Below are 10,367 nucleotides of genomic sequence, written 5' to 3'. Positions count from 1 at the left end.
CTTTTTGACACCAATTGTACTCATAATGATATTATTATGAAAGATAATTAAGAATTAAAATATAAACATACTTGTGACCTTGTACACGCATATGTTTATCTTCAATCACCTATCCTATGATAATTAGATAACAATTAGGATGCTTTCACAGTCTTTGATAACAATTAGGATTATTGATTTGGGTGACAGTTGTAACTTTAAACATTAATACGCAAACCTAATATATAAAAAAGGAGAAAGTTATGTACCTTTTTGGTTGAGAGATATAATGAATCTTGAATGGAGTTCATATTGATTTGGATTTAATATTCAAGTCACCCTCTGTCGTTGTGTTTTGTTTTGTGATCGTCTCATGTTCAGTGATTCCTATTGTGTTTAGAATAAGGATGTTGTATATATCGTCATCTACTATTATGTTTGAGATATGTATCTAGAGTTCAAATTGTGTTTAAAAAAATTGTAAATTTATAAAAAATTTCTATAGTTGATGTCTAAAAATAAATATAAATCAAATATTTAGGGCTAAAAAGTATAAATTATATATTGATGGAAAACAAAAAAGTGTAAATTATGAGATTTTTTCTACAACATAATATAAATACTAATATAATAATATATTTGGATAATGATTATTAATATTTTTAATTTATAGTTAATCTAAATGATGACATAAGTGAGAGTCTAATTGATAAAGTTGAGCGATTTGATTGGTTAATAAATCATTAGTTCAACTGTCTTATAGTATATATATATTAAGATAAGATTAAGATTAAGATACGTGGATAAAACGGGTCAAGTTTATAATTAGATTTTTCAAGACTCTAACGTTAAGTTTTGATCGAGTTATCCACAACGCATCTTTAACACATATTGGTTAAACATATTAGCTTGATCAACTCGTTTATAAGTCAACCCCGTATAAAGTCAAGAATAACAAGTTCAGACTCAAGTAGCCGTGCCCAAATATGTGTGGAGTTACTATCGAATGGTATAGTGAAAAATAGCTACCCCATTTTATGATGTTAGAGGTTGCTTAATTTTATTATTATTATTATTATTTTGTAAAGTTAGTTTCGATTCAGACGTGCTGGAGACAATTTTTACCAGCGATTTGTTGGACCTCTAACCCCCTTCTTATGGAAAATACCTTGAGATGCGAAACCCAATACTCAAACCCAAAACCTTGAGAAAAGCTCACATCCGAAACCCACCTAGTGAATTTAGAAAGACATGAACCCACCCAAGTGGAGTTGCTTAACTTTATTAATCTTACTTCTTTGCATCGATCCCAATAGAAAAAAATATATAAAGATCAACCATTAAGTCATACTCCTAATAATTGAGGGCAGGTATCCAAATTTCAAGAGATTTAGTACAACTGGCATGATGTTATACTTGTTTTATCACAAGTTTTAAGTTTAAATGTTTAGTACCTTATCAAATTCGTTAACAAATAACTGAGCAATTTAATTGAACCTAAAAACTAACTGAACTATAACGACTCAATACCTCATACAGACTAATAGGCTGACTATGCCGTATGACGTTGCTTCGTGAATGTTAACATCTTCCCCAAACACTTCACAATTGTATAAAGAATGAATCGTTTAGTGTATATCCGATTTTGAACACTTGTAGCAAAGACTTACAAAAAAGCTGAGCATTGTCATTGGCTGCAAAACAGTTTTTGTTAATCTTCTACATACAAAGGTTACTATACTTTCTCCTTATATCAAGAATGAATAAAAGAACCAGTAATTCCCCAAAAAACCAACAAAGAGAGAAAATGAACTGACAAACCCTACACATTTAACTATAAACATGATCAAAAAACCAAAAAACATTCAAAAAAAAGAAAAAGAAAAAGGTTATCGTGTTGCCGCCAATGCAATACGGGGACTTAACACAGATGATTTCTTGTGCAACATTTGCCTCAACTGTCTGATTTTTGCATCTACTCTTGCTGTAAACCCAATCTTTGTTTCTTGTCTAGCTTTCGATCTTTCTCTAGTCCACATATGTCGATCTTCAACATCTTTTTTGTAGTATTTAATTTCTTGTATAACATGATGATCCATAGGATTGAAAGATCTTTGAAAAGATATATGAGCTAAGTACGGGAGATTACATGCCACCGTCACTAGAAGTATGCTTAGCCAGAATATCGGGGCAGGAGCAAGTGCTTCCACAAAGATTTTATATGCGTTTCCAGAAAGTTCCGGGGACATCATCCCATATAGTATAAGAAACACATACCACGCTAAGACACTAAAACCGATAAGAAAATGTTGTATCCATGTGAAGTGGCTCATCGTGAGGGCAATCTGGCAATTGACTGCGTAGATAACACATGTGAACATAGCAGTCCCTACCACCGTCATGTCAGCTGTCTGCCCGCCTATCCGGAAAGCTTGGTCATAGAAAATGATGATGTTGAGAAAGAATACGATGAGGGAACAGTAAAGACCATTTCCCATCCATCCAAAGATTCGGTACCAGTCGAAAAACAGATTTTTTGGTCCTTGCTGATACAATGCTGGAAACTGCAATGTGATCCAAGAGGCGTAAATATAAAATGGAATATACGAAAACAGTAACCTAATGGTTTCAACCCACAGTTATCAATGGTTTAATTTGGGTCAAGTTTTATCTCAAACAGTTTAAGTCAAAAAAATTGAGCTAAGAAGGGGCCAAAAGAGTATTTCAAGGTGGGTTCTAAATATCTCAATTCTTGTACCAAGCAGTTTTGATAGTCATGTTTAACACATAAATTATTAACAAAACAAAACTGTAGCAGGGACAAAAATTTTGTGAGTAAACCCAATCCAACATCCCTTTTCAACCATACAAACCCTGCCCATTCTGGCCTTTTATCCAACCTGCCCCCTGTCTATTTTACCACCTCCAGTAATGCTAACGGCTGAAAATTAGGTGAGTTGATCAAGGGGTCAAAACAGGTAAAATTATACGGCAAGGCAAAACAGATTGTGCGGACCAGATCAATTTATAGTAAAGTAATTCGGCACTTTTTAAACTCTTGATGATAAATTGGGCCACTTTTAAACTGTTTGGCCAATCTGACATATTTCCATTTTTTTTTCTCTGTTTTTGCTTTTTAAAAGACAGCAGTTTGAAACGTTAGTAATGAACTTATGATATATACAGCCCAAATAAACCTATCTTACATATATATCTCAAGAGGGAAGTAAACGGGTATATGAAAGCTAACCTGTAAGCAGATCTCAGAGGACACATCTTGTTCAAAGACCCCAAGTGCAATCACGGGCAATGATGTAAGAACAACGTTGAACAAAAGCATATACCAATCATCATACACCGATTGCCCTGAGAAGCCGGTAAATGCCTCAAAGTAGAAGAGGGTAAGACCAAATGCGATGTTCTTGTAGAAGAAATAGCAAATCTGTGTTGGAAAGAATCATATGTCAAAGATCAATGTAATACATAAATAAAATAACAATCCAATTTGTTTGCCATTAAAAATTTATTGTCAAAGCACTGAAAATATGATTTCCATGCAAGTTACCATTTGAGCGATTCTCTTATAGCACCAGTGACCATGTACAACCAGAAGCCTCTCCAGAAAACGGAACTGTGCAATTGCAAAGTCACTAGCCATCACAGCCTGTACACAAAATCATCACGTTTGTAAGTCACATTCTTCTAGAACAAGGTTCCCCTTCAACATATTAAGTCTCGAACACCAGTGTCATACTCAAAAAGACATTAAAATCCAAAAAACAAACTCATTTGTATATCACAAACCTGCATTCCTTCAACACCACTAATTCCAACACCAATATCTGCTTCTTGAATCATTCCTACATCATTTGCACCATCTCCAATTGCTAAAGTTGTTTTCCCTGTGCCTTCTTTAACCAATCTCGTAACCTAATGCCAACATTGATATGAATATATTATTCCTATAACAAAATCAAAAGATGGGTGATGGGTCCGAAACCCAAAATGAAGACGTCAATGCTAACACCTTATGTGAAATGGGTCAACGTGGGTTATACATTGTTGCTAATTGGTTAGATGGGTGTATTCGTTGCTGGTTGTATGATTGGAATCTCAAAATCATACTTAAGCATTTAAAATCTCCTAAATAGTTTTATTCAAAAAAACATTATTATCTAGTTAAAACTTTCCCAATCTACTTCACATAAAAGGTGTTGGTTGCTTACTTAACCTAAGCTATCCATTACATAGAAGCTCTGTAATCATATTTAATAGATTAATTACTAGTGTAAGCTTTTTAATGAATTAAGGAGGTTACCAAGGCCTTTTGCTTAGGAGAGACACGGCAGCATATGACAGAAGCACAATCAACGGCTAAATTCAAGAACTGATGTTTTAAATCTTCCTCCAAAGCATACGTTAGCGTCTTCCCATCAATAATCAATGCAAATGCAGCATGTGGATCCTTTTCAAGCTTAACCATTTGAGAAGCATTTGTGATTTGCAATACAATGTTCTCCTTTACAGCCTGACCAATAAGAAATGATAGTTCGCATAAATGACATTTAAGTTGCAGTTTTTAACTACACATGTAGTTTAAAAAGACCATATTTTTATCTAACGACGATAATGAGCAAAGACGTAACTTTAACATCACAATTTAAAACAGAAACCAGCATCAGGTTATAATAAGTACCTTCTTGGAATCTTGATTTAGCATATCTATATTTGTTGATATACATATTTGCTTCATCCCTTGCCGCAGCAAACTGCATGCAAACCTTGACCACCAAAAGAAAAGTTCATATTATTTGAGAAATTCATAAATTAAATTTGTTTACGTGATATGTAGGTTGTTGGTTGTGCCTTTTTTGAAGTGACCATAGCATTTTGAAAGAATCAAGATCTTGATAATTTAGCTTTACATTAACTTCTTAAAGGCTGCTTCAAATCTATATCCACTCTACCAAACCAGAGAAGCATTATCATGACCATTTTTACCCACACACTCAAGAAACTACTTCAACACACAACAGGATATGCAAAATGTACATTCAAGTTCCGAACACCCACTAACTACAGATGGGATTGGGCCTATTTTCCAAATGGTGAAACGTACCCTATGTTGATTGCAGTTTCCATCTTATCGCCTGTCAGGACCCATATCTTTAGACCTGCTTGTGCCAACTTATCGATACACTGAGGCACCTGACAAGAAAAAAGAAAGTTAAGCTAACGGAACAATACACTAATGGTAAATTTTAACCCGTTTACTTATATATCGGTAAATTCAGGTCAGGTCCTGTTGAATCCCCTAGCAAGTAAAATAATAAATAGTTATAACTTATAAGGGAAACATGACGACCATTATTCACCTTCACATAGAAAAATAGCATCATCATTGGAATAATATACTTCTGTAATCATATGTTACAAGTAATTGTTATTAGAAAATTTAAAAATCTCCCTGCTGTTATAAAAAATATATACATATATATATATATATCTGGACCCAACTGATTCAAGTTAATGACCATTTTGAGCCTCACAAAACCTGTACCCAGTGTCTGCCCAAACTGCTCATTTGGAAACAAATGATAAGGGGAAGAATGGTTCTTCAGTTTTATATCATGGTAATATATTACATAATACATACCCCTTGCTGCAGTTTATCCTCCACAGCAGTGGCACCAACGAGGATCAGGTCTTTTTCCATCATGTCGGATACCCGTTCAAGCATTGCTTCTCGGTCACCGCCAATAGCAGTTCTGGCTTTTACGAACTCATCATTCCATGCATCGTATTCTGATACTTCAAGTTTTTTGTAAGCAAGTGCTAGCGTACGTAATCCAGCTTCCCCATAATCATTCAGATGCTTTGTGGTGGCCTCCTCAAAGACCCTTCCATTTTTTGATAAACGATCAAATATAATGCTGCAATCAACAAACAAGATGTAAATATGTGTATGTATAATGTTTGTAGAAAATTGCAACACGAAACTGACCTGTCTGCACCTTTACACAGTAAAAGAATCTGTCCGGTCTCATCCTGAACAATAACCGACATCCGTTTTCTTTTGCTTGTAAAATCCAAAAGATTTAAGAGTTTGAACTCCCTGTGAAGAAAAACGTGCAAGTCAGTAATTATAATAGGGAAAGATAACTCAGGCTTGCTGATAACTGCAATGAAAGGTAGCAAAATGGGTGGGTCAGGATGGTTCCGTAGTGTGTCAAAGCACATACATTTTAGAACATGTGATCCACTTAACCTTTTTGGTCTTCTATCACCCAAATCGATCCGTTTTATTATGGATGGTTCAAACTTGCCACATCTAACAGCAGTAATAATATAAATGATCAAAATCAAATGCAAACCTTTCGACATATTCTTGAGAAGAACCATGCCTCTCACGAACAAATATACTCGATTGCGTTCTTCTACAAAACTCAAACCCAAACTCTCTTGCAGCAACAAGAAAAGCCCCTTCATCTGGTGATTCAGCTTCATAACTATAAGTATCCTTCTCTTCATTAAGCTCTGGAATCGCTGTGTGACAAAGAGCAAGTATCCGAAAAAACAACAGCAAAACATCTGCATTAGGCTCTCGCAACCAATTCCCATTCATAAGCCGACTGTCCTCAAAACTAAACCCCTTAATAGCAACTTGTGAAGTTTCTCGGGGAGTCACAACTGTCTCTAATTCAATTTCTGACCCGTTTTGTCCACTACGTCGTGTAAAATCACCATTTTGTCCTTCAAGATCCATTGCCATTTGACTGGCAGCAGCTAGCTCAACTTCACTTGACCGCATGCCATACGGGATTCCCGCAATTGAACACTTCAAAAAATCCATTTGGTTACACGTTAAAGTCCCAGTTTTATCAGATAAGATTGTGTCCACCATTCCTAATTCCTCATTCAGGTTAGAAGTCCGAGCTTGAGCAGGAGTACCCGTTTCTTCATCATACATGTGAATATCTTGATTTATAAACAACGCCTGTAAAACCTTCACGAGCTCAATAGAAACATAAAGTGAAATTGGTATCAAATACCCGTACAGAATTAGAGCAGTAACCAAATGATAAAACCCAGATGCTGCAGGGTTTCCAGGATCATATAGTCCCTCAGCATCTGGAGCCTGCAAGTACCACCAGCTTGGCATTTGGTATTTCGTCTTAATAGCAAAACCAGTGGAACTGATTAATGAGATCAGAACCAAAAGAGTAAACAGGACATATATAATTTTGTCCATTTGTTTCTCAATTGTGCTTCTTTTGGACGGCGATTTAGTAGCATTTTGCATCACTTTACTATCATGTCCCGAGAATATCACCACCCCGTAGATATGGCCTGTATTTCGAAGCTTCGAGTCCCGAAGCAAAATCTGAGTTGGGTCGAGAGGAAACACCTGGCGTTCATATTCAAGATTCCCAACAAACGTATACAGATTCGGGTTCGGGTCCTCACATTTAATCGTTCCTCTAAAATCTTTAAAAGTGGAATCATCATCTAAAGTTAAAGTTGTTTCTAAGGATCTTTTAACTTTTAAATTTGTCTCTCCATCTAAATTCATTGTTTCAACATAACAAATCCCGTCTTCATAACTAGATGATAGTAATAGTAAATCCGCAGGGAAAAACTGATCCTTTTCCACTTTTACAACATCTCCAACCCGTAAATTCATCCACGGCTTTGGTAAAAACACACCATCTCCACTATGAACCCTCACTTTCCTCATATTAACCTTCATATCCTGCATGAAGCGATGCCAATTTTCAACTGCTTCTTTAGCCATACTAAGCCCAATCACAAAAGCTAATGGTGCAATCATACTGTAAGCTGAAAAAGGTGACACGGGGGTCAATGACAGGAATGCAGCTAAGAGGAAATAGACATTCGCTACACGTCGGAATTGCTCAAAGAGGGCTTTTGGCAAAAATGTAATTACATTATACTTTGTGGTTGATATGTAATTCTTGCAGTATTTTAGTGGTTTCTTTTGGTGTAACTGAGGTTGATTACAACAAACATGTCGAGAAAATCCAGGCCCACGAAATTGATGAGGCTCGTCTGTTGATTCACGAGGCGGTCTTATGCATCCAAATGTGTAAAGACTACTTCTCTTGAGCTTAGCCCTAATCCTCCCATGAGCCATTTTTTATAAGACTTCTTGCAATACTCACTAAAAGCTCATTACTTGTACAGCTCCGCTTTTACGATTTATACCACAAATAAAAGTCAAAGGACCAGTTTCAAGTGCGTGATAGAATTTGAAGAAAACCGAGCCCGCAACTCAAAAATCAGAGAAACCCTGCATATATAAGATTTCATTAATCAAGCTCCTTCTCATCTAAAGTTTTACCAAACAATACAATATACATCATTTAAGAAAGATTTCATACTAAAAAAACCACATAGACTTAATTAATCTGAAGCAATATACTCAGCAACTTCGTCAAAGAGCCATGCTCCAAACACGTCAAAAAAAACATACTTATTCAGAAGTACTTCATAAATATGACTCATTAATCAACTTCAAAAATCCCTCCCTGTGCCTAATTATGTTTGTTGTTCGAATTCATTATATAATAATGGTTTTCGTTTTAGATATGCATAAACTGCAAACAGAAAACAAAATCAACATAATTAACAGTTTTTAAAAATTTAGCCAAATTGGACAAAAAAAAACCATACTATTTCCCATAACCAAATTTAAAAGTCCTAACATGTGCATAACTATGATCATGATTCTTTTGATCAAAATCAGAAATATACTAATTCCTTTGATCAACTTATTTTCAAGATTCACATTATACAACAAGAATTTCAACATACATACACATAAACTAAAAGCATAACTTCTTCAACATTAACAAAATTCTACAAACACACATTAATTAGTAACTAATTACTTTGGTAATAACATAAATAAAGATGAGTTTCAAACTTTGCAATATAACTGAATTAATGTAACTAAAACAAATAAAATACTAAAAAAAAAAAAATTTATACTTTTTAAAAATTTTAAAAATTCAGCTAAGAATCAAGAATCAAAGAATATACATTATCCATAATATCAAATTAACAAAACACCACCAACTAAACTAAACAATAATCAACACCCATTTATAAAAACATGATTTTAAACAACCCCAAACATTAATTACAAAAAAGAAAATAAATTTTCAGAAATTGTACCTTAAATTCACAAGATTTCTTGAAGATATCAACAATGGAAGCAAACCCAGATCAGAGATCACAATTCGTCAGCTACAAATCGAAGTGGGATCTTTGAAAAAAAGTTATTTGTAAAAAAAAAAATAAAGAAAAAAAACCCTGTATTTATTTATTTATTTGTATATATGTGTTTGAATGAAATAAAATCATGAATGACAGTATAATAAGGGGGTACTTCTGCCCCTAAATTCTAGTTTCTAGAAGTAAAATTAATTAATTAATTAATTTTTTTTAGTTAAATAAATACATGGGTATGTCTTTGGTTTTTTAAAATAATGCCAAATGGACTATGGAGCAAAAAGTTTCAATATTTTGTTTTGGAAGTTTAATTCATGGCAAATGAAAGTATCTTGTTAACATATTCTCATATTTTATTACTCGTATTTATTATCTATTATATTAAATAAACTTTAGGATAGATGTATCAGAAAAAAAGTTGTATGTATCTGTTTATAAATACTTAAATTGAAACATATAAATTATTATGTGTATGTATTTAAGGCGACGTGTCAGTGGTGGCGGTGACGACTTGTAATGGCAACGGCAACGAAAAAAATAGATAATTGATGTAAAATAATTCATGTGATTTAAAAAGTTAACGAAGGTAATTTAGTAAATAAAGTATATATGACATAAATATTTTATTAGATTAAGAGATTTTAAAAAATAAAATACCTAGTTTGCTTTATAAATAGTTATAGATATAGATTTTTAGTAAGCATGCTGATTAATGATTAGGTGAAAAAAATCACTAGAATTTGTATTTTTGCTAATAATAATTTGAAGGGTTTTTAATAACACGTATAAACGATAACATCTTATGTATGAAAACTGATCTATAAATTTAATGACAAAATAATATACTATTTTATTCACGTTTACAAACAAGTTATTTATCATCCGCAAAATCTTTAGTTTATAATGTTTTGGAAAAATAAGAAATTAGTGTTTATATATATATTGATTTTTGGGTAAAGTATCGGTGAAGTTTTTTTAATGGCTATTATATAGAACTCCAATCATGACAAAAGTATCGGTGAAGTTGATGTTATATCTTTGCCTCAAGTAAAGCAAAGGTAGGGTATACTAAGTCAACGTGGCAGTTTTCAAATTCATTTCGCATGTAAGTGTTGTTGGGGGTGGAATTATAC

General features: G+C 33.6%; 1 protein-coding gene across 1 annotated transcript; it reads right to left on the bottom strand.

Moving 5' to 3' along the window:
- Positions 1-1,645: 1,645 nt before the first annotated feature.
- On the bottom strand, positions 1,646-9,306 carry LOC122607486 (probable phospholipid-transporting ATPase 4). The gene is made up of 11 exons (XM_043780463.1): positions 9,178-9,306; positions 6,354-8,290; positions 5,984-6,094; positions 5,636-5,912; positions 5,099-5,187; positions 4,676-4,760; positions 4,298-4,507; positions 3,784-3,909; positions 3,545-3,643; positions 3,230-3,421; positions 1,646-2,543 (listed from the first exon to the last, which is right to left on the bottom strand). The coding sequence occupies exons 2-11, from the start codon at positions 8,132-8,134 to the stop codon at positions 1,869-1,871; spliced, it is 3,645 nt and encodes a 1,214-aa protein (XP_043636398.1). The 5' UTR covers positions 8,135-8,290; positions 9,178-9,306; the 3' UTR covers positions 1,646-1,868.
- Between the last annotated feature and the right edge of the window lie 1,061 nt (positions 9,307-10,367).

This window comes from Erigeron canadensis, chromosome 7, assembly GCF_010389155.1.
Source record: "Erigeron canadensis isolate Cc75 chromosome 7, C_canadensis_v1, whole genome shotgun sequence".
In the NCBI taxonomy this organism is placed as follows: domain Eukaryota; kingdom Viridiplantae; phylum Streptophyta; class Magnoliopsida; order Asterales; family Asteraceae; genus Erigeron; species Erigeron canadensis.
Note: the sequence above shows the minus strand (reverse complement) of the source record. Positions and strands in the feature narration are given on the sequence as shown.